This window comes from Anomaloglossus baeobatrachus, chromosome 8 (assembly GCF_048569485.1).
Source record: "Anomaloglossus baeobatrachus isolate aAnoBae1 chromosome 8, aAnoBae1.hap1, whole genome shotgun sequence".
NCBI lineage: Eukaryota > Metazoa > Chordata > Amphibia > Anura > Aromobatidae > Anomaloglossus > Anomaloglossus baeobatrachus.
This window is the reverse complement of record NC_134360.1, coordinates 51,297,881-51,322,389: the sequence shown is the minus strand read 5'-3', so window position 1 is coordinate 51,322,389 and position 24,509 is coordinate 51,297,881. Positions and strand designations below refer to the sequence as shown.

The window sequence follows — 24,509 nt, the reverse complement described above, 5'->3', positions numbered from 1 at the left end:
GAAAGGATGCATCCTTACCCCAGCCCAAACCGAACATACCCCAACAGAGGAGAGGGCAGTCGAGGTTTCGGTCCTTTCGGGGCGCGGGCAGGTCCCAATTCTCCTCGTCCAAAAGGCCTCAGAAAGAGCAAAGGAACTCTGATGCATGGCGGTCTAAGTCACGTCCTAAAAAGACCACCGGAGGGGCAGCTAACAAAGCGGCTTCCTCATGACTTTCGACCTCCTCATCCCGCATCCTCGGTCGGTGGCAGGCTCTCCCGCTTTTGCGACACCTGGCTGCCACGAATAAAAGACCGCTGGGTGAGAGACATTCTGTCTCAAGGTTACAAGATAGAGTTCACCTCTCGTCCCCCGATTCGATTCTTCAGGTCATCCCCGCCTCCCGAGCGAGCAGAGGCTCTTCTGCAGGCGCTGCGCACTCTGAAGGCAGAAGGAGTGGTGATCCCTGTTCCTCTTCAGCAACAGGGCCACGGTTTTTACTCCAACTTGTTTGTGGTTCCAAAGAAGGACGGGTCTTTCCGCCCTGTCCTGGACCTGAAACTGCTCAACAAACACGTAAAAACCAGGCGGTTCCGGATGGAATCCCTCCGCTCCGTCATCGCCTCAATGTCCCAAGGAAATTTCCTTGCATCGATCGATATCAAAGATGCTTATCTCCACGTACCGATTGCTCCGGAGCACCAGCGCTTCCTGCGCTTCGCCATAGGAAACGAACACCTGCAGTTCGTGGCACTGCCGTTCGGTCTGGCAACAGCCCCACGGGTTTTTACCAAGGTTATGGCTACTGTAGTAGCGGTCCTACACTCTCAGGGTCACTCGGTGATCCCGTACTTGGACGATCTGCTGATCAAGGCACCCTCTCAAGGGGCATGCCAACGCAGCCTCGAAGCTACCCTGGAGACTCTCCAGAGTTTCGGGTGGATCATCAATTTTCCGAAGTCAAATCTGACACCGCCCCAATCGCTGACATATCTTGGCATGGAGTTTCATACCCTCTCAGCGATAGTGAAGCTTCCGCTGATCAAGCAGCAGTCACTACAGAAAGGGGTACAATCTCTCCTTCAAGGCTAGTCACACCCCTTGAGGCGCCTCATGCACTTCCTGGGGAAGATGGTGGCAGCAATGGAGGCAGTCCCTTTCGCACAGTTTCACCTGCGTCCTCTTCAATGGGACATCCTACGCAAATGGGACAGGAAGCCGACGTCACTCGACAGGACTGTCTCCCTCTCTCAAGCGACCAAAGCTTCCCTTCGGTGGTGGCTTCTTCCCACTTCATTATCAAAGGGGAAATCCTTCCTACCCCCATCCTGGGAGGTGGTCACGACGGACGCGAGTCTGTCAGGGTGGGGAGCGTTTTTTCTCCACCACAGGGCTCAGGGTACGTGGACCCAACAAGAGTCATCGCTTCAGATCAATGTTCTGGAAATACGGGCAGTGTACCTTGCCCTGAAAGCGTTCCAGCAGTGGCTGGAAGGCAAGCAGATCCGAATTCAGTCGGACAATTCCACAGCGGTGGCATACATCAACCACCAAGGCGGCACACGCAGTCGGCAAGCCTTCCAGGAAGTCCGGCAGATTTTGCTGTGGGTGGAAGCAACGGCCTCCACCATCTCTGCAGTTCACATCCCAGGCGTGGAAAACTGGGAAGCAGATTATCTCAGTCGCCAGGGCATGGACGCAGGGGAATGGTCCCTTCACCCGGACGTGTTTCAGGAGATCTGTTGCCGCTGGGGCATGCCGGACGTCGACCTCATGGCGTCCCGGCACAACAACAAGGTACCGATGTTCATGGCACGGTCTCAAGATCCCAGAGCTCTGGCGGCAGACGCCTTAGTTCAGGATTGGTCGCAGTTTCAGCTCCCTTATGTGTTTCCTCCGCTGGCACTGTTGCCCAGAGTGTTACGCAAGATCAGGGCCGACTGCCGCCGCGTCATCCTCGTCGCTCCAGACTGGCCGAGGAGGTCGTGGTACCCGGATCTGTGGCATCTCACGGTCGGCCAACCGTGGGCACTACCAGACCGACCAGACTTGCTTTCCCAAGGGCCGTTTTTCCATCTGAATTCTGCGGCCCTCAACCTGACTGTGTGGCCATTGAGTCCTAGATCCTAGCGTCTTCAGGGTTATCTCAAGACGTCATTGCCACTATGAGACAGGCTAGGAAACCAACGTCCGCCAAGATCTACCACAGGACGGTGAAAATTTTCCTGTCGTGGTGCTCTGCTCAGGGTTTTTCTCCCTGGCCTTTTGCCTTGCCCACTTTTCTGTCCTTCCTTCAATCTGGACTGGGAAAGGGTTTGTCGCTCGGCTCCCTTAAGGGACAAGTCTCAGCGCTCTGTGTTTTTCCAGAAGCGCCTTGCCAGGCTTCCACAGGTACGCACGTTCCTGCAGGGGGTTTGTCACATCGTTCCTCCTTACAAGCGGCCTTTAGAACCCTGGGATCTGAACAGGGTGTTGAGGGTTCTTCAGAAACCACCATTCGAGCCAATGAGAGATTTCTCTCTCACGCCTTTCGCAGAAAGTGTTTTTCCTAGTTGCAGTCACTTCTCTTCGGAGAGTGTCTGAGCTAGCAGCGCTGTCATGCAAAGCCCCTTTCCTGGCGTTTCACCAGGACAAGGTGGTTCTACGTCTGGTTCCGGATTTTCTCCCTAAGGTGGTATCCCCCTTTCATCTCAATCAGGATATCTCCTTACCTTCTTTTTGTCCTCATCCAGTTCACCAATGTGAAAAGGATTTGCACTTGTTAGATCTGGTGAGAGCACTCAGACTCTACATTTCTCGTACGGCGCCCTTGCGCCGCTCGGATGCACTCTTTGTCCTTGTCGCTGGCCAGCGTAAAGGGTCACAGGCTTCCAAATCAACCCTGGCTCGGTGGGTCAAGGAACCAATTCTCGAAGCTTACCGTTCTGCTGGGCTTCCGGTTCCCTCAGGGCTGAAGGCCCATTCTACCAGAGCCGTGGGTGCGTCCTGGGCTTGAGGCACCAGGCTACGGCTCAGCAGGTGTGTCAGGCGGCTACCTGGTCGAGCCTGCACACTTTCACGAAACACTATCAGGTGCATACCTATGCTTCGGCGGATGCCAGCCTAGGTAGACGAGTCCTTCAGGCGGCGGTTGCCCACCTGTAGGAAGGGGCCGTTTTACGGCTCTATTACGAGGTATTATTTTACCCACCCAGGGACTGCTTTTTGGACGTCCCAATGGTCTGGGTCTCCCAATGGAGCGACAAAGAAGAAGGGAATTTTGTTTACTTACCGTAAATTCCTTTTCTTCTAGCTCCAATTGGGAGACCCAGCACCCGCCCCTGGTTTTTTTGTGTACACATGTTGTTCATGTTGAATGGTTTCAGTTCTCCGATATTCCTTCGGATTGAATTTACTTAAAACCAGTTTATAATTTTTTCCTCATTCTTGCTTTTGCACCAAAACTGAGGAGCCCGTGGGAGCAAGGGGGGTGTATAGGCAGAAGGGGAGGGGCTTTACACTTTTAGTGTAATACTTTGTGCGGCCTCCGGAGGCATAGCCTATACACCCAATGGTCTGGGTCTCCCAATTGGAGCTAGAAGAAAAGGAATTTTCGGTAAGTAAACAAAATTCCCTTCTTAATCAATAGATCTTGGAATAATAATTTCCACAATTGGATGTGTTTTTATTTTTAAAAAAAAAAATAAAAATTCCTGTGCTGAGAATCTTATAAATGTGCCCAAGCTATGTGCTGTAGTATGACCATACAGGGACATGGTCTGATAATACTACAGCTCATGTGCCAGCTAGGATGCAAAAGGGTAAATGGACAGCATGGGATCAAAGTTGACTCTTTCTGTTGTTGTTGTTGTTGTTGTTGTTGTTGTTGTTGTTGTTGTTGTTGTTGTTGTTGTTGTTTTCCTCCCTGTAATATTTGTAAACTCTTTTGCTTCCTCCTTGACCCAGAAGATGTGGTATGATCCATGTCCCTGTACAGTCTCTCAGCACAGGATCATTTTATGTAAACTCATCAATTGTGGAACTTGATTTTAATCCATACATTTTGGAATAATAACTGTTCTTGTGAAAAAAAACTTTTTTTTTTTTTTTGAAGCATATTTGATTTATGGGAAGTGACATGCACATGTGTGTCACCCCCAATTCCAATTGCCACCTATAAGGCTGCTTTCACACTACGTTGTTTTTTTTTTTTTTGTTTTTTTTGCTGTAAAAGCGGATCTTGCTTTTACAGCAAAAAAACGCATGCAAACGCATGTTTTATTTTGCAGGATCCTGTCACTTTAAGTTCAACCCATCAATAGCCTCCTCATGAAAAAAATGATTCCCACCTATAGCATAAACCATCTACAATGAATATCCAGGAAACCAATAAATATTTTCAAAAGTGAAAAAATATATATTTTATTTTGTTTTTTTTTTTTTTTTTTTTAACTTGGTGCATAGCAGTGTCATATAATTACATGACAAACAGGACAACAACTTGGTGATAACAAGAGGGGGAAGGTAGTATAGCCGCACCAATAGAAAAAGGAGCGATCCCCATCCAATTGGTGACCAGCCTTATATATCATCTATCATGATTCAGGTACTCTATTCCCAGCAGTGATTATAAAGGAGTTAACATCAGATGGTAGGCATTCATGTGTTTATCTGCAACCATAGGTAAATATATAACAATCATGTATCCTCTAAGATGAAACATGAAAATAGTATAATGGTACTTTAATGATTTTAGGCAACAGACTCACAAATGAATGTCCTTGACACAATGTGTCCAACACTTAGGAAAACTCCCATGCTCTCAATGATCAAATAGTTTATATTAAGTATATACCTGAAGTAATGTTGTAAGTAGCAAAATTGGTCACCCAGTGGACAGGGTTCGCAGCCAAGAACCTCTACGCGCGTTTCACCGCTCTGGTTTCATCAGGAGGCATACATCTAGTGCAAACGCTGCACCTTTTTAAAGGTTCCATAATCCTTTAATCACCTTAAGTTTATGGGCGGGCATTGGAGTGATGTGATCGGGAGTCAGTGGAACTGAACGTGAGACTGGGAGCCGGCTTCTGACAGCTGCAGAGGCTCGTAACCAAGGTAAACATTGGGTAACTTGCTTGGATACCCGATATTTACCTTGGTTACGAGCATCCGCAGGTGCTAGGAGCCAGGCTGCCTGCTCCCTGCACACGTAACAAACGTAAACATCGGGTAATTTAAAAGAAGTGCTTTGCTTGGTTAGCTGATATTTATCTTGGTTACGAGTGTGCGCAGCTCTCGGGCGGGAGAGGGAGAGAGGCAGAGAGGGAGGAGGAGAGAGGGACTGATCACCCGAGGCTGGTTTCTGGGCATGCTCAGTAGAGCAAGCAGGATCCTGTCTATCAGCATGCCAGCGTTCATACGTTTGCGTGCAGTATAGTCAGGATCCAGCAATTTTCAGTATTTGGACGCAGCTCAAAAACGCTACAAGTAGCGATTTTGAAAAATGTTAAACTGCAACTCGCTGGATCCTCACTATAACGCATGTGAACGCATGTTGACGCGAGTCCATTGCAAATGCATTGAGATGAAAACGCATTTGCACTGGATCCGTTTTTGCGTTAAACGTTCATGACGGATGTTTAAAAAGTGTAGTGTGAAAGCAGCGTAAGGGAGCACCTGCTAAACTTGAAGTCTGTCTTAAGAGGTTCACTAAAAGAGTAAGGCTATGTGCGCACTAGAGCTTTTTACCTGCGGATTTACCCGCGGATTTGCCGCGGAAATTTCTTGAGAAATGTCTGCAATCTTTGTGCAGACATTTCCCATGAAATTCAATGAGAAAAAAAAATAGCTGTGCGCACTGTGCGGATTTTTCTCAAGAAAATTTCTTGAGAAAATTTTCTCGAGAAACTTTCTTGAGAAAATGTGCATGTCCGTTAATTTCCGCAGGTACCTGCGGTATTCCGGGGGTATTCCGCAGGTAGCAATGATGTGCGGTATACCACCGGAATAGCCGCGAATTACCTGCGGGGAATGTTCATCGCTGCCTGCGGTTTTGCAGGAAGCGATGTCATTATGCCAGGAAGAGGAAGCGGAGCAGAGTAAACACACACGTCACACTCCCTGGACGCCGCACAGAAGCACTTCCGTGCGACCTCAAGGTGCCCGTGCAGTCTGTGTCCTGCTCCGGCCTCGCGGCTGCCTGCACTGCAGGGTGTCAGTGTCTGCCCGCAGTGTCAGCAGCCTGTTACGCGGCAGCGCAGGCAGACACTGACATCCTGCAGTGCTGGGAGCCGCGGGGATGACTATCGCTGCTGTCAGGAGGTGAGATCATTACCTGCTGTGACGATCTCCTGCCTCCTGACGTCACTGCTGTCTATGCCCGTCTCGCGAGCGGCCCGAGACTGTCACTAGCGGTGACGTCACGGGCTCTCGCGATACTTCTGACAACGCGGCGGGCAGGGCCGGTGTCAGCACCCGGCATACCCGGGCAAATGCCGGGGCCCTGGAGAGCCGGGGGGGCCCACTCGGCCTCGTCAGCTCTGGTGCACCTTGGCCGGGGCCCACTCTCCTTAGTTCTGCGGTCCCCGGGCCGAGTTCCGGGGACCGCAGTCCTCGGCAGGAATCTGCGGCGCCGTCTCTTTAAGGCGCGCAGACTTCCTGGTTTGAACTTCATCTGTGGGCGGAGCTACAGACCGGCATCCTGCTCAGTCCCACAGATGAGAGTTGCAGTGCCAGCCAGCGACCCCCAGCACAGCGTGTCCCTCCGGCGCTGTGTGGGCCCCTTCTCCTCCGTGACCTGAGCGGTATGTGCCCTCCCCAACCCCGATTTATGCCCCCCCCCGGAGCCGCGCGTGTCTGTCTCTGTCTGTATGTAGCAGAGCTATGTGTGTATGTATATAGCAGAGCTAGGTGTGTATGTATATAGCAGAGCTAGGTGTGTATGTATATAGCAGAGCTATGTGTGTATGTATATAGCAGAGCTATGTGTGTATGTATATAGCAGAGCTATGTGTGTATGTATATAGCAGAGCTATGTGTGTATGTATATAGCAGAGCTATGTGTGTATGTATATAGCAGAGCTATGTGTGTATGTATATAGCAGAGCTATGTGTGTATGTATATAGCAGAGCTATGTGTGTATGTATATAGCAGAGCTATGTGTGTATGTATATAGCAGAGCTATGTGTGTATGTATATAGCAGAGCTATGTGTGTATGTATATAGCAGAGCTATGTGTGTATGTATATAGCAGAGCTATGTGTGTATGTATATAGCAGAGCTATGTGTGTATGTATATAGCAGAGCTATGTGTGTATGTATATAGCAGAGCTATGTGTGTATGTATATAGCAGAGCTATGTGTGTATGTATGCAGCAGAGCTAGGTGTGTATGTATGCAGCAGAGCTAGGTGTGTATGTATATAGCAGAGCTATGTGTGTATGTATGCAGCAGAGCTATGTGTGTATGTATATAGCAGAGCTATGTGTGTATGTATATAGCAGAGCTAGGTGTGTATGTATATAGCAGAGCTAGGTGTGTATGTATATAGCAGAGCTAGGTGTGTATGTATGCAGCAGAGCTATGTGTGTATGTATATAGCAGAGCTATGTGTGTATGTATATAGCAGAGCTATGTGTGTATGTATATAGCAGAGCTATGTGTGTATGTATATAGCAGAGCTATGTGTGTATGTATGTAGCAGAGCTATGTGTGTATTTATGTATGCAGCAGCGCTGTGTGTGCCTGTATGCATGTATGATGTGTATCTATGTATGTCAGTGTATATGACTGTATAGATGTGTCAGTTCTATATGTATTTTTGTGAGTTTGTCAAATATGTATGTGTACGTATGTGTGTCTGCGTGTGGATGGGGCCCACTGGGACTCTTCCGCCCGGGGCCCACAAAAACCTGGAGCCGGCCCTGGCGGCGGGCATAGAAGTGAGTGACAGCGCTGACATCAGCAGTACAGGAGATGATCACAGAAGGTAATGATCTCATCTATGCTCCTGATGGCAGCGCTCGTCATCCCCTGCAGTGACCTGAGCTGACCTATTGATGTTAGCTCAGGTCACTGCATTGCTCTCCCAGCCAATGGGGAACATTCTGTTCTTCATTGACTGGGACAGTGACTATGGTATGGATCGCCGTGGGACCCCCCCCCTTATTGGATTACGCCGGACGTGGATTGATTGTTCTTTTCAATAAATTGGTTAAAGAGGCTATGTGGGGAGTGTTTTTTCAAAAAACTTTTTTTGTTGTCTATTTTTTAATTATTACTGACTGGGTTGGTGATGTCGGGTATCTGATAGACGCCTGACCTCACCAACCCCAGGGCTTGATGCCAGGTGACATTACACATCTGGCATCAACCCCATATATTACCCCGTTTGCCAACGCACCAGGGCGCGGGATGAGCTGTGGTAAAGCGCCAGGATTGGCACGTCTAATGGATGCGCCACTTCTGGGGCGGCTGCGGCCTGCTATTTTTAGGCTGGGGAGTGTCCAATAACAGTGGACCTCCCTAGTCTGAGAATATCAGACCCCAGCTGTCCGCTTTACCTTGGCTGGTGATCCAATATGGGGGGACCGCACGTTTTTTGTTTTAAATTATTTATATAATTTAAAATAACAGCGTGGGGTGCCCACTGTTTTGGATTGTCAGCCAAGGTGAAGCTGCCAGCGGTGGTTTGCAGGCTGCAGCCGTCTGCTTTACCCAAGTTGGCTACAAAATATGGGGGGACCTCACGTCGTTTTTTTTTAATTATTTATTTATTTATTTATTTATTTATTTTATGGCTAAATACAAGGCTAAGCACCCTTTAGTGCCACATGAAAGTCACTAAAGGGTGCCAGCTTAGAAAATGCAGGGAGGTGGAACATTATATAGGTTTTTCTCATCTATCTATCCCTCTATCTATCTATTCATCTATCCATCTTTCCCTCTATCCATTATCTGTCTATCGATTATCTTTATTATTTATTGCAGGGACAAACCTGCGGTAAATCCGCGGCAAATCCACGGCAAAACCGCATGCGGATTTGGTGCGGATTTTTTCCGCAGGTCCGGAAATCTTTCACTGGCAGAAGTTTCTCAAGAAATTTTCTTGAGAAACTTCACATTTCTAGTGCGCACATAGCCTAAGAGTTCCACTTTCTTGCCCATGAAGGATCTCTTGAAGTCCGTTTTTCCTATGAGTGGCACTGGGTGACTCATGTCACACTCGGGCTTATAGATTCTGTATGGCGTGCACTCAGAGTAGAGGGGATGAGGATCCCACGTAGTCAATAATTCTAATCCCCGCACTCTCAGAAGTAGTTTGCAAAAGTTTTCAGTTTATTTACAAAACGTGGGACAGGGCAATAGGTGATGCCGGGAATGAGCGACTAAAGGGTGCTTTACACGCGACATCGCTAACGATATATCGTCGGGGTCACGTCAGTGACGCACATCCGGCGCGGTTAGCAACATCACAGTGTGTGACACCAAGGAGCGACGATCAACAAGCACAAAAAAAGGTGAAAAATTGTTGCTCGTTGACACATCGCTCCTTTCCTTAATATCGTTGCTGCTGCAGGTACGATGTTCGTCGTTCCTGCGGCAGCACACATTGCTCCGTGTGACACCTCAGGAACGACAAACATCTCCTTACCTGCGTCCACCGGCAATGAGGAAGGAAGGAGGTGGGCGGGATGTTACGTCCCACTCCTCTCCGCTGCTATTGGACGGCTGCTGTGTGACGCCGCACGAACCGCCCCCTTAGAAAGGAGGCGGATCGCCGGCCACAGCGATGTCGCAGGGAAGGCAAGTATAGTGTGACGGATGTTAGCGATGTGCGCCACGGGCAGCGATTTGTGCCAGTGTCGCACAACTGACGGGGGTGGGTACGCTCGCTAGCGATATCCGTACAGATATCGCAGCGTATAAAGTACCCTTAAGGCTGGTTTCACATCAGCATTTTTTATGCCTAACTGCAAAAAAATTAAAAACTCATCATGCCGGATCCGTTTTATTTATAGTACACCAAGTCACAGGACCGTTATTTTACCGGATCCGGCATAAAACCGGCCAGGTGAATTAAAGTTGCATGTGTTTGACTGCTGCGCAATTGTGACGGATTTTTTATTTTTTTTTCACCCCCACAAAGGGGTGTGTGTGTGTGTGTGTGTGTGTGTGTGTGTGTGTGTGTGTGTGTGTGTGTGTGTGTGTGTGTGACTATATGAATATATATAATAAACATTATACATTTTTTGTTTGACTGTTCTCTAGACCCCATTTTGTTGACGTGATCACATGACTTCCGGCGGTTGCCATGGTAGCATAGGGTCATGTGATGACGCCTGTAGCTAACATGAGTCCCTTTCTCTCAATGCCGGAATACAGCCGGCATTTGAAAGTAAAGCAGCAGATCTTAGATCTGTAGCTATGATCTGGAGATATGGCAGAGCGATCAGACAGCTGATCGCTATAGCCCACTAGGGGGACTAGTAAAATAAAAAAAGAATTGAACTTTTAGGTTTTTTCTTTTTTAATTTTTTTTTAACCCTTTAATTTTCAATGGGGTGAAAGGGGGGTGATTTGAACTTTGTATTAAAAAAAAAAAAAAAAAAAAAACCCCACCCCTTTCGCCCCATTGAAAATTTAAAGGGTTAAAAAAATAAATGTACACATTTTGGTATCGCTGCATTCAGAAATGCCCGATTTATCTAACATAAAATCAATTAATCTGATTTGCTAAATGGTGTAGTAGCAAAAAAATTCCAAAACTACGTTTGTTGTTGTTGTTGTTGTTGTTGTGTGTTTTTTTTTTTTTTTTTTTTTTTTTTTTTTTGGGTTGACGCAAAATGCTTTAACAGGCGATCAAAACGTAGCATCTGCGCAAAAAAGGTACGGTTTAAACTGCTTGAGATGCAAAAAATAAGAAATCACTGAGCCATAGATCCAGAAAAATGAGAACGCTATGGGTTTCGGAAAATGGCGCAAAACGTGTGCCACTTTTTTTGGACAGTCTTCTGAATTTTTTTTTTAACCCCTTAGATACAAGTAAACCTATTCATGTCTGGTGTCTCCAAACTCACACCACCTGAGGCATCACACTGACATCAGTTTTGCCATACTGTGAATCCCCAAAACTATTGTACGATCACACTTTTTTTTTTGCAATTTTTCCGCTTCCGCACTTGTAATTTTTTTGCCGTTTTCCAGAACACTATATGGTAAAACTTATGGTTCATTTAAAACTACAACTTGTTCCGCAAGAAACAAGCTCTCATATGGCAAGATTGACGAAAAAATAAAGTTACGGCTCTCGAAGAAAAAAAAACACAAAACGGAAAAACGTAAAATGCCCGGGGGCTAAAGGGGTTAAAGCATGTAGAAATTTGTACAATTTTAAATATAATCAGTTTTGAAGATTTGGGGTGCCAAACCTGGGGCGATTACTGGCTCCTGGGCTGGGAGGTCAGCAGTTGTGACGATATAAAGGTACATTAGAACAAAAAAAAATAAAGCAGGCCATTATAAAAGCACAGTGTGACAAATCTTACATTTGGCCAAAGCTCTGGGGTGTTCAGGCAATTCTGAGACAATGTGGATGATCCTGGGTATATATACTTCAAGATAACTTTGTTTTCCTACTTTCTGGGCATGCTCGGTACTGGAAACCAGATCCTGCAAATCGGATGCGGTGACTTGCGGTTCAAAACGGATCCGGAGCTCATTGAAAAGCATTGCAGAGCGCGCCGCAATGTACCGGATCCGGTGAGATGCAGTATTTTATCTTTATACAAAAATGCAACATGTTGCGTTTTTTTATTAAGATAAAATACCGCAAATTACCGCATCCAGACAAACGCACGCAACCGCATGTTACCGCAAGTCCATTGAAAATGCATTGAGCACACAACAGATCCGGGAAAATGCGTTTTTCTTTTTTTTGCCGTTAGACAAAAAAAGCTGATGTAAAACCAGCCTTAAGTACACAACGTTTCGACCCAACACGGGTCTTGTTCACATTGTGGCTTCTAGGTATTAGTTAATTTAACGCACCAGCGTCTTGTAGTGGCAGGGTTCTTATAGTTTAATAGCCTTGGAGATGATAAATCTAACGCTTCAGCGTCTTATGGTGGCAGGGTTCTGATAAAGATGCAACCTTGCCGATGGAAATGGTTAAACTAACGCTCCAGCGCCTTGTAATAACCGGAATCTTGGTTACACAGCCTTGGAGATGGAAATGGTTAATCTGACGCATCAGCGTCTTGTAGTGGCAGGATACTGATAGTCACACAGCCTTGGAGGTAGATCTGCGCACCCACGCCTAAATGTTGATGTGGTGTCCACCCTGCTGCTACAAGACGCTGTTGTGTTAAATTATCCAGAAACTAGAAGCGACAATGTGAACAAGACCCGTGTTGGGTTGAAACGTTGTGTACTTTAGTCGCTCATTCCTGGCATCACCTATTGCCCTGTACCACATTTTGTAAATACTGAGGCTTAGACTGGCTGGCAGGAGAGCAGGAGAATCCTCTGGTGGGCCCCTTTTGCATTACTATGTCACTTACCCCACAACATAATGAGTAGTTGGCACAATACACTTGTTTCATGTTGTACAGACAACAGAAGAGTCTCATCCTTCATTTCTTCGGCGCTCCATTGGGAGACCCAGACGATTGGGTGTATAGCTACTGCCTCCGGAGGCCACACAAAGTATTACACTAAAAAGTGTAAGGCCCCTCCCCTTCTGCATATACACCCCCCGTGGGATCACGGGCTGCTTCAGTTTTATGCTTTGTGCGAAGGTCAGACATCCACGCATAGCTCCACTGTTTTTAGTCAGCAGCAGCTGCTGACTATGTCGGTTGGAAGAAAAGTGGGCCCATATGGGGCCCCCAGCATGCTCCCTTCTCACCCCACTTTTGTCGGCGGTGTTTGTTAAGGTTGAGGTACCCATTGCGGGTACGGAGGCTGGAGCCCACATGCTGTTTTCCTTCCCCATCCCCCCTCGGGGCTCTGGGTGAAGTGGGATCTTACCGGTCTCCAGGCACTGAGACCGAGCTCCATCCACAGACCCGGAGAACCTGCTGGATATGGAGCTGGGTATCGTCAGGGACAGGGCCCTGCTACATTAAGGTACTCTGTGTCCCCGTACACATCGCGCACACACACACCAGCATTGCTGGGAGTGCTAGTGCGCCGGGGACAACAGCGCGGAGCGCTTGTGCTATTATTCACTGCAGCTTAGCTGAGTGAATTTATGTGTTAGAAACTGCCGCGCCGGCCGCTGCGGGGTGTTTTACACTGTGGCGCGGCTGGGGACTTGTGGTGCGCCGGGGGACTTTCCGCGCTGGCCGTGCACATAGGACGGCCGCGGCTTATTACTCGAGTCCCCGGCTTTGCGGGCCTAGTTTTCGCTTTCGTTCCCGCCCCCCAGCCCTGCCAGTCAGGGGAGGGGCGGGACGCTGTACAGAAAGTCAGCGCCGAGAGCTGGAGTCTGTCTTTGCATTCTCCAGCCCCCCTTCACTGGACACAGTGGGGACGCCAGTTTCCCGCTCTTGTCTGGGGCACGCCCACGGCCCGCCCCTCTTCACAAGACGCCGGCAGCCATTCCTGCACGAGTCTGGGCTGGAGAAGGGAGAAGCTCTGGGCAACCAGTCACAGGATTCGGGCGACCACAGCACCCGCCTTTGTGCGGGCGGTAAGCAGCACCTGAAGTGCTGACCCCACTAATTGCCATTTGTACTTTATGCCTAGATGGCTAGACTACAGCAGCAAAAAGCAAGGGTGCTAAGGCACAGGCTTTCTAGGCTGCTTGTATTGCATGTGCTGAAGTGTTCATTTGTACTTTCTGCTTGTATGCTATACATTGCACTCTACGGTCGCTATTCTTGGCTAATGCTTCTAGATGGCTAGACAACAGCAGCAAAAAAGAAAGGGTGCCAAGGCACAGGCTTTTTATGCTGCTTGTACTGCACGTGATACTGTTTCCAAAACACGGCAGGTTCCACTGTCCCCATTGTGTGCAATGCTCCCCTGTAGCACTTGGTCAGCCGGGGTCGCTGCTAGAGGTGGCCAAGGAGCCACCTGTGAACCCTGTCCAGGACAGGGACGGAGTTGCAGGTTTCGGCTGATAGATTGTCTGTGACTGTGACTAACATCTTAGAGACTTTGCAGTCCAGACGGACCATGGGCAATGTTGATACAATGCTCCCTGGCCGCCCTCATTTGGAACAAATCAGTGCTCCGGGGGGGTCCCATGCATCCCAGGGCGCAGGCTCTGACACGGACGACAGTCCCAGACAGTCTAAGCGAGCTCGCTGGGAGCGGCACTCGGCTTCATCACTGGTTAGGGTCCCAGCAGGACTCTCTGTATGATGAGGCAGATGTAGCTGATCAGGACTCTGATCCTGAGACCGCTCTCAAATCCGGATACTCCGGATGGTGACGCCATAGTGAATGATCTCCTAGCGTCCATCAAGGGAATGTTGGATATTTCTCCCTCAGCTCCTCCGGTGGAGGAGTCAGCTTCACAGCAGGAGAAATCCCTTTTCAGTATCTCAAGCGTATTTTGAGTACTTTTCTGGCCACTCTGACTTCAGAGAAGCAATCCGGAAACACCACACTTATCCAGATAAGCGTTCTCCAATCGTATTAAGGATACACGTTATCCTTTTTTCTCCCTGACGTGGTCAAGCGCTGGACCCAGTGTCCAAAGGTGGATCCCCCAATCTCCAGGCTTGCGGCTAGATCCATAGTTGCAGTGGAAGATGGGACTTCACTTAAAGATGCCATTGACAGACAGATGGTCCTCTGGTTGAACTCTGTCTATGAAGCTATCGGCGTGTCGGTTGCTCCGGCATTCGCAGCCGTATGGGCATTCCAAGCTATTTCAGCTGGTCTTGCGCACGTGGACACGGTCACATGTACATCTGTGCCGCAGATGGCGTCCTTAACCTCGCAATGTCTGCATTGCGACTTACGCTATTAATGCTGTCCTGCACTACGAGCCGTACGTCAGTGGCGTCCGCCGACTCCGTGGTTTTACGCAGAGCCTTGTGGTTGAGGGAATGGAAAGCAGATTCTGCTTCCAAGAAAGTGCTTAACCAGTTTGCCATTATCTGGTGACAGACTGTTTGGTGAGCGATTGGATGAAATCATTAAACAGTCCAAGGGTAAGGACTCTTCCTTACAACAGCCCAGATCAAACAACACAACAGAGGAAGGGACAGTCGAGGTTTCGGTCCTTCCCAGGCTCGGGCAGGTCCCAATTGTCCTCGTCCAAAAGGACTCAAAAGGCTCAGAGAGGCGCAGATTCCTGACAGGCTCAATCACACCCAAGGAAGGCAGCCGGAGGAACCGCTACCAAGGCGGTTTCCTCATGACGTTCAGCCCTCTCTCTCCGCATCCGCGGTCGGTGGCAGACTCTCCCGCTTTGGCGACATTTAGCTGCCACAGGTCAAAGACCGGTGGGTGAGAGACATTTTGTCTCACGTGTACAGGATAGAGTTCTGTTCTCGTCCTCCGACTAGATCTTCAGAACTTCCTCGCCTCCCGACCGAGCCGATGCTCTTCTGCAGGCAGAAGGAGTGGTAATCCCTGTTCCTCCTCAGGAACAAGATACGGTTTTTACTCCAATCTGGTTGTGGTACCAAAAGACGACGGCTTTTTCCGTTCCGTTTTGGACCTAAACCTGCTCAACAAGCACGTGAAAACCAGGCGGTTCCGGATGGAATCCCTCCGCTCCGTCATTGCCTCAATGTCTCAAGGAGATTTCCTAGCGTCAATAGACATCAGGATGCTTATCTCCACGTGCCGATTGCTCCAGAGCACCGGTGTTGGCTACGTTTCGTTATTGAAGACGAGCATCTTCAGTTCGTAGCCCTGCCCTTCGGTCTGGCGACAGCCCCACGGCTTTTCACCAAGTTCATGGCAGCAGTGGGAGTAGTCCTGCACTCTCAGGGTCACTCTGTGATTCCTTACTTGGACGATCTACTTGTCAAGGCACCCTCTCAAGAGGCATGCCAACACAGCCTGAACGTGGCGCTGGAGACTCTCCAGAGTTTCGGGTGGATCATAAACTTTTCAAAGTTAGATCTGACACCGACCCAATCGCTGACATATCTTGGCATGGAGCTTCACACTCTCTCAGCGATAGTGCAGCTCCCGCTGAACATACAGCGTTCACTACAGACGGGGGTGCAGTCTCTCCTTCAAGGCCAGTCACACCCCTTAAGACGCCTCATGCAGAGGCAGTCCCTTTCGCGCAGTTTCATCTGCGTCCACTTCTATAGGACATTCTTCGCCAATGGGATGGGAAGTCGACGTCCCTAGACAGGAACGTACCCCTTTCTCAGACGGGCAAGGACTCTCTTCAGAGGAGTCCACCCTTCAGATCAATGTTCTGGAAATCTGGGCAGGGTATCTTGTCCTGCAAACCTTCCAGCAGAGGCTGGAAGGCAAACAGATCCGAATTCAGTCGGACAACTTCGCAGCGGTGGCATACATCAACCACCAAGGCGGAACACGCAGTCGCCAAGCCTCCCAGGAAGTCCGGCGGATTCTGATGTGGGTGGAATACAGAGCATACACCATATCCGCAGTTCACATCCCGGGCGTAGAAAACTGGGAAGCAGACTTCCTCAGTCGCCAGGGCATGGACGCAGGGGAATGGTCTCTGCACACGGACGGGTTTCAAGAAATCTGTAGCCGCTGGGGGAGGCCGGACGTCGACCTACTGGCGTCTCGGCACAACAACAAGGGCCCGATTTTCATGGCGCGGTCTCACGATCAAAGAGCTCTGGCGGCAGGCGCCTTAGTTCAGGATTGGTCGCAGTTCCAGCTACCCTATGTGTTTCCCCCTCTGGCACTGTTGCCCAGAGGGCTACGCAAGATCAGCTCCGATTGCCGCCGCGCCATCCTCGTCGCCCCAGACTGGCCGAGGAGGTCGTGGTACCTGCATCTGTGGCATCTCACGGTCGGCTGACCGTGGGCACTACCAGACCGGCCAGAATTACTGTCCCAAGGGCCGTTTTTTCCATCTGAATTCTACAGCCCTGAACCTGACTGTGTGGCCATTGAGTCCTGGATCCTAGCGTCTTCAGGATTATCTCAAGACGTCATTGTCACCATGAGACGGGCTAGGAAGCCGACGTCTGCCAAGATCTACCACAAGACGTGGAAGATATTCTTATCTTAGTGCTCTGCTCAGGGAGTGTCTCCCTGGACATTTGCATTGCCTACTTTTCCTTCCTTCCTGCAATCTGGTTTGGGAAAAGGTTTGTCGCTCGGCTCCCTTAACGGACGAGTCCCAGCGCTGTCTGTATTCTTTCAGAAGCGCATAGTACGACTTCCTCAGGTACGCACGTTCCTGCAGGGGGTTTGTCACATTGTCCCTCCGTACAAGAGGCCGTTAGACCCATGGGATCTGAACAGGGTACTAATTGCTCTCCAGGAGCCGCCCTTTGAGCCTCTGAGGGATGTTTCACTTTCTCGGCTTTCACAGAAAGTGGCTTTTTTGGTAGCGGTCACGTCTCTTCAGAGTGTCCGAGCTAGCAGCGCGGTCATCCAAAGCTCCCTTCCTGGTGTTTCACCAAGACAAGGTAGTGCTGCGCCTGATTCCGGAGTTTCTCCCTAAGGTGGTACTCCCCTTTTCATCTCAGTCAGGATATCTCCTTACCTTCCTTTTGTCCTCATCCAGTTCATCGATATGAATTGGATTTGCATTTGTTGGATCTGATGAGAGCGCTCAGAATCTGCATTTCCCGCACGGCGCCCCTGCGCCGCTCGGATGCACTCTTTGTACTTGTCGCTGGTTAGCGCAAAGGGTCGCAGGCTTCCAAATCCACCCTGGCTCGATGGATCAAGGAACCAATTCTTGAAGCCTACCGTTCTGCTGGGCTTCCGGTTCCATCAGGGCTGAAGGCCCATTCTACCAGAGCCGTGGGTGCGTCCTGGACATTATGGCACCAGGCTACGGCTCAGCAGGTGTGCCAGGCGGCTACCTGGGCGAGTCTGCACACCTTCACCAAGCGTTATCAGGTGCATGCCTACGCTTAGGCGGATGCCAGCCTAAGTAGAAGAGTCCTGCAGGCGGCGGTTGCCTCCATGTAGGGAAGGGCTGTTTTTACAGTCCAAACTTGAGGTATTAATTTACCCACCCAGGGACTGCTTTTGGACGTCCCAATCGTCTGGGTCTCCCAATGGAGCGCCGAAGAAGGGAATTTTGTTACTTACCGTAAATTCCTTTTCTTCTAGCTCCAATTGGGAGACCCAGCACCCGCCCCTGTTCCTTCGGGATTTTTGGTTGTTCGGGTACACATGTTGTTCATGTTGAATGGTTTCAGTTCTCCGATGTTCCTTCGGATTGAATTGTTTAACCAATTATTGGCTTTCCTCCTTCTTGCTTTTGCACTAAAACTGAAGCAGCCCGTGATCCCACGGGGGGTGTATATGCAGAAGGGGAGGGGCCTTACACTTTTTAGTGTAATACTTTGTGTGGCCTCCGGAGGCAGTAGCTATACACCCAATCGTCTGGGTCTCCCAATTGGAGCTAGAAGAAAAGGAATTTACGGTAAGTAACAAAATTCCCTTCTTTACACATTACCCAGTATATTATATAGAAGTATTAGTGAATGTAATATTTGCATGTAGTTGCTCCCTGGCCCCCCAAAGTCAATGTTACTGGTGGGCCACAGTCTGACACTGGTTACACTCCTACTTTAACCCCTCTATAGGCTCGTCCTGTCTCGTTTTGAGTTTGAAGGCCTCACCACTGGTGACAACTCACTAGAAGCCGGGGAGGATGAGGAGGAGGTCTGGCTTTTCTGGAAGGACAGAAATACGGAAACGCGTAGTAAGAGCATAAGAGAACTTGCACAAGATGCCAAAGAGGGTCAGAAAGAAGATCAAGATGTCCTCAGTTATTACAGGTAAACCCTGGCACTCCGCAGTGTCACCTCGAGACCCTGTTGCTCGTCCAGTGCCCCATACTCTGCCCTGTCCCTGCAGGTACCAGCTCAACCTTTTTGCTCGCATGTGCCTGGACCGGCAGTATCTGGCCATTAATGAGATCTCGGGGCAGCTGGATGTCGATCTCATACTGCGCTGCATGGCCGACGAGCACCTACCATTTGATCTGCGGGCATCATTCTCCCGCCTGATGCTTCACATGCACGTGGACAGAGACCCACAGGAACAAGTCACCCCGGTGAAATACGCGCGCCTGTGGTCAGAGATCCCCTCGGAGATCGCCATTGAGGAGTAAGTGAATGCGGGGTGTGTAATGATTGGGAAGGAACCCTGTGTGCTGGGGATCCCCCTCCTGTCCATTGTTCTATAATCTTCAGCCTCTCAATCCCCCTGGTGGACCATGATCCCACTGTGCTTTTTCTTCAGTTATGACAGCAGTGGGACCTCCAGGGATGATATTAAGGAGAGGTTTGCTCAGACAATGGAGTTTGTGGAGGAATATCTTCGTGATGTCGTTGGACAGAGGTTTCCTTTCTCGGACAAAGAGAAAAACAAGTTGACTTTTGAGGTTTAGTACCTTAACATGGTGTTTTTCCTCCATCTTGCTGACCAGCTCTCCGCTGACTCCTGTCCTTCTTCTCAGGTGGTGAACTTGGCTCGTAATCTCATCTACTTCGGCTTTTACAACTTCAGTGACCTCCTCCGGCTGACAAAGATCCTTCTGGCGATCCTGGACTGTGTGCACCTCACCACCAACTTCTCCTCCAACAAAATGGGAAAAGGAGATGAAAAACAAGGTACCTGAAGGGGGCGACTGGCTACGGGGGGCGGGACATGTCCAAGCCACTTCTTGCTGCATCTGTTGGGTTCAGCAGGGTCACCTCAGGAACAGTCCTTATGAGAGGAGCACTCATTGTGGCTTCCCAAGCAGTTGAACACTGATGTTCCCTTGTTAGTTGGTGTCCAGCTATGTGGCTTGACCCTACCTCTTCTTCTGACCTGCAGGTAGCAGTAACGTGATGCGCTCCATACATGGCGTTGGCGAGTTGATGACGCAGGTTGTATTACGTGGTGGTGGTTTCCTTCCAATGACCCCCATGGCGGCCCCTGAAGGAGCCATTAAACCTCAACGGGAGCCGGAGAAGGAGGACATATTAGTGATGGACACCAAGCTGAAGATTATAGAGATCCTACAGGTACAGGGAGGTTTAGTATTTCTGCTCCGCTATGGTGCACAGGTTAGGATCGGCTCACTTGTCGCTTCTAGGTTGTGTTCAGGATGGTGGAGACATGAGACCGACCCAACAGAAGTATCCCATGTTTCCTCCATCTATCTGCAATTTCTTGTTCTTTAGTTCATTCTCAATGTCCGTTTGGATTATCGCATCTCCTGCCTCCTCTGCATCTTCAAGAATGAATTTGATGAGAGCAATGCTCAGACGTCGGATGGCTCTGATACCACCACAATGGTGCCAGGTAAGATGTACCCACAATGTCTATTACATACAACTAGTACAACGTGTGTGTATAATTTTATTATTTTTTTTTTTTTTTTTTTTTAAGGCACTTTGGATTTTGAGCACATTGAAGAACAGGCAGAAGGAATCTTTGGAGGAAGGCAAGTATTAGACACAGAAGGTCCTATCTGCAGCCACCACTAGGAGGAGCTCTCTATATGCAGAATATTGTGTATATAGAGTTCCCCCTAGTGGTGTCTGCAGACAGAATATTATCATGTATCTCTAGCTCCCCCCTAGTGGTGGTTGCAGAGCTGCATGGTAAAATGCTCTGTAGTTACCAGTAGGGGAGCTTGGTGTATACTGACTGTGATCAATAAGCTTCTGCTGGTATTTAGTGAGGAGAACACGCCTTTGGACTTGGATGACGATGGGGGGCGCACGTTCCTACGAGTCTTGCTGCACCTCACCATGCATGACTATCCTCCGCTGGTGTCAGGAGCCTTGCAGCTCCTCTTCCGTCACTTCAGCCAGAGACAGGAGGTTCTGCAGGCATTTAAGCAGGTAGGAAGCTGTGGATGAAGCCTCCATGTCTGGGGTTGTGGCCTTGGATCTTCTGACTGTTTTCTCTTTGCAGGTCCAGCTCCTGGTCACCAGTCAGGATGTTGATAACTACAAGCAGATTAAACAAGACTTGGATCAGCTGAGGTCCATTGTGGAGAAGTCTGAGCTCTGGGTGTACAAGGGGTCGGGTCCAGAAGAAGCTCCAGAGCCGCCAGCTGGGAACGCAGATGCCAAGGATGTAAGTTTGTTTTTGTGTTTTTTCCTCCCCACCATGGTGCGGTTGTATAAGGACCTCAGCATGCCAGTACTTGGTATCTAGTAATATCTCACTGCCTAAAACAGGAGAAATCCCGGGCCCCGAAGAAACCGGAGAGCACAAGTAGCTACAACTACAGAGTGGTGCGAGAGGTAGGTCCTAGCGCTTCTGTGCCCACCCTACCGCTTTAATATTGGGAACACTACTCAAGCTTTGCTTTTTAACCCTTAAGATCCTGCTCCGTCTCAGCAAGCTCTGCGTGCAGGAGAACACGTCGGGACGGCGAAACCGCAAACAGCAGCAGCGTCTTCTACGCAACATGGGTGCGCACACCGTGGTGCTGGAGCTGCTGCAAATACCGTACGAAAAGGTAGACTGGATTTTTCCTTTTGCCTGAAGTGAAGGTGGCCGGATAAGTCTTATGTAAAATGTTAACCCTTTCAGACCGAGGACACCCGGATGCAGGAGATCATGAGGATCGCTCACGAATTCTTGCAGAACTTTTGTGCTGGAAACCAACAGAACCAGGCTCTGCTGCACAAACACATAAACCTGTTCCTGACTCCGGGGGTGAGTGAGATACTGTGGAGTCTTAAGTATATCCCTAGTCCTTCCTTTTTTTTTTTTTTTTTTTTTTTTTTTTTTTTTGTTTTGATAAATTTGTATCCAGTCTAGACAATGCCTGGATTAAGGATTTAAAGGAGTTGTCCACTACTTTTACATTGATGGCCTATGCCTAGTAGGCCATCAGTGGCTGATCGGCTGGAATCCAATGAGCCATTCCCGGTGGCGGTATCAGGCAGCCGGAAATGCTCAGCTCCGGCGCCGCTCTGTCTTCTGATAGCGGCCGCGTACTGCACATCCGCCTCCTATTGATTAGAATGGGAGACGGCTGTGCAGTACCCGGCCGCAGCCACTATTAGAAGTCTGAGCGGTACCGGAACTGAGCATTTCCTGCTTCCGCCGCCGGGACCTTTAACAGCTTGTCGGTGATGGTGTGGCATGTCAGACCCCAGCCGATCAGACATTGGTGACATATCCTAAGGATAGGCAATTAACCACCCTGGGAAACCTGCAATTGGTGACTATCTAAGCCTTATCCAGACTAGATACATTTGTCTGCGTAGACCATGATTGCTACCGCTGAACGAAAGTGTTTTCATCCAGACAGATATCAAACCCGGTAAAAGACTCCTGTGTTGGAGTTTAGTGGTGAGACGTGGTACCCAGGTGCCACGCTCGGTGCTGTCGGCGGAGCACGTCTACTCCTCATTTCACCCCCTCTTTCTGTCCTTGCTTCTGTAGATTTTGGAAGCCGTCACCATGCAGCACATCTTCATGAATAACTTCCAGTTGTGCAGTGAGATTAATGAGCGGGTCGTCCAGCACTTCGCTCACTGCATCGAGACCCACGGACGCAGCGTTCAGTACATCAAGTTTCTGCAGACTATCGTGAAGGCTGAAGGACGCTTCATTAAGAAGTGCCAGGATATAGTGATGGCGGAGGTGAGACTTGGCAGACATCACACCTGCTCTGGATTTCCTCCTCATTGACAGTAAGACACAATTGTCTCCTTGATTTTTCTCTCCGGCAGCTGGTGAACTCCGGTGAGGACGTCCTGGTCTTCTACAATGACCGGGCTTCGTTCCAAACTCTGGTGCAGATGATGCGATCTGAGCGGGAGCGGATGGACGAGAACAGCCCTCTGATGTATCACATTCACCTGGTGGAGCTCCTGGCCGTGTGCACGGAGGGCAAAAATGTCTACACCGAGATAAAGTGTAACTCCCTCCTCCCGCTGGACGACATTGTCCGTGTGGTCACTCATGAAGACTGCATCCCTGAGGTGAGGCCGGAGACCTCCATATATAAAAGGGCACCCCAAGTGCTTGTGTTCACGCAATGTCCTCACAAGCCTCACCTCTGCCTATAGATCAGTTCCAGAACTTGGACCAAGTAATCTGATACATTTTGCTAGGGGAAGAACCGCATAGCAACAATGTTTAACCCCTTCACGACCAGGGACGTACTGGTATGTCACGTGAATCGCCACCGGCGGAGATCCCTGCACATGTTTGCTCATTTGAACAGCAGACGTGTGGGACTAAAGCCTGCTTTACACACTTCAATAGATCTTTCAATCCGTCGTCGGGGTCAAGTTGTAAGTGACGCACATCCGGCATCGTTTGTGAGGTATCTGCGTGTGAAACCTACATGCGATCGACATTGAACGAAAATACGGTGATCGCATACACGTCGTTTATTCCTCATACATTGGACGTTTGGTAGTACGAAACTAGTGAATTGTAACGTGTGACATCCCTCATACGATTGTGATGTCTGAGGCTATGTGCGCAGGTGTGCGCTCTGCACCGCAGCTTAACAAAGGTCTGCTTCAGAGCGCAGCTGAAAAGCTGCGATGTGAAGCGCCTCACAATGTCTGTCATGCACTAATCTCTGTCAGTCGGTCACTATCTCTGTCCCTCTCTCTCTGTCCATGTCAGTCTATCCCCCTCTCTCATATACTCACCGATCCCCGATCCCCGGCGCTGCACGGCATTCACACTGCTCCGGTGGCTTTTACTGTTTTGAAAAAGCCGGCCGCCCATTAAACAATCTCCTATTAATAATAATAATAATAATAATTTTATTCATTTATATAGCGCTATTAATTCCACAGCGCTTTACATACATTTGCAACACTGTCCCCATTGGGGCTCACAATCTAGAGTCCCTATCTGTATGTCTTTTGGAGTATGGGAGGAAACCGGAGAACCCGGGGGAAACCCACGCAAACACGGGGAGAACATACAAACTCCTTGCAGATGGTGTCCTTGGTGGGATTTGAACCCAGGACCCCAGCGCTGCAAGACTGCAGTGCTAACCACTGAGCCACCGTGCTGCCCAGTGTCAGGCGTCTATGAGACACCCTCCATGATTAATCTGTAAATTACAGTAAATAAACACACGCCCGAAAAAATCCTTTATTAGAAATAAAACACACAAACACATTCCCTGGTTCACCAATTTAATCTGCCCCAAAAAGCCCTCCTTGTCCGGCGTACTCCACAGTCCTCCAGCGTCGCATCCAGCGCTGCTGCATGGAGGTGACCGGAGCTGCAGAAGACACAGCCGCTCCGGTCACCTCCACGCAGCTAATGAAGACAGCCGCTGTCACTGAGGTTACCCGCTGTCACTGGATCCAGCGGTGGATGCAGCGGTGGCCGCGGGTAACCTCAGTGACAGATCAGCTGATCGCGCTACTCACCGCCGCTCCGGTCAGCAACTGAGGTGAGTAGCGCGATCAGC

At 49.4% G+C, this 24,509-nt stretch overlaps 1 protein-coding gene across 1 annotated transcript in view; it reads left to right on the top strand.

Annotated features, from left to right (window-relative positions):
• ITPR1 (inositol 1,4,5-trisphosphate receptor type 1) overlaps nucleotides 1–24,509 on the top strand; it is a 120,504-nt gene that overhangs the window by 65,713 nt on the left and 30,282 nt on the right. Inside the window, 14 exon segments of the mRNA XM_075322063.1 lie at nucleotides 18,688–18,882; nucleotides 18,962–19,213; nucleotides 19,349–19,490; nucleotides 19,566–19,719; nucleotides 19,928–20,118; nucleotides 20,278–20,398; nucleotides 20,486–20,540; nucleotides 20,778–20,943; nucleotides 21,017–21,181; nucleotides 21,286–21,351; nucleotides 21,432–21,569; nucleotides 21,644–21,769; nucleotides 22,505–22,705; nucleotides 22,795–23,046. Of these exon segments, the coding sequence (XP_075178178.1) occupies nucleotides 18,688–18,882; nucleotides 18,962–19,213; nucleotides 19,349–19,490; nucleotides 19,566–19,719; nucleotides 19,928–20,118; nucleotides 20,278–20,398; nucleotides 20,486–20,540; nucleotides 20,778–20,943; nucleotides 21,017–21,181; nucleotides 21,286–21,351; nucleotides 21,432–21,569; nucleotides 21,644–21,769; nucleotides 22,505–22,705; nucleotides 22,795–23,046 (2,224 nt within the window).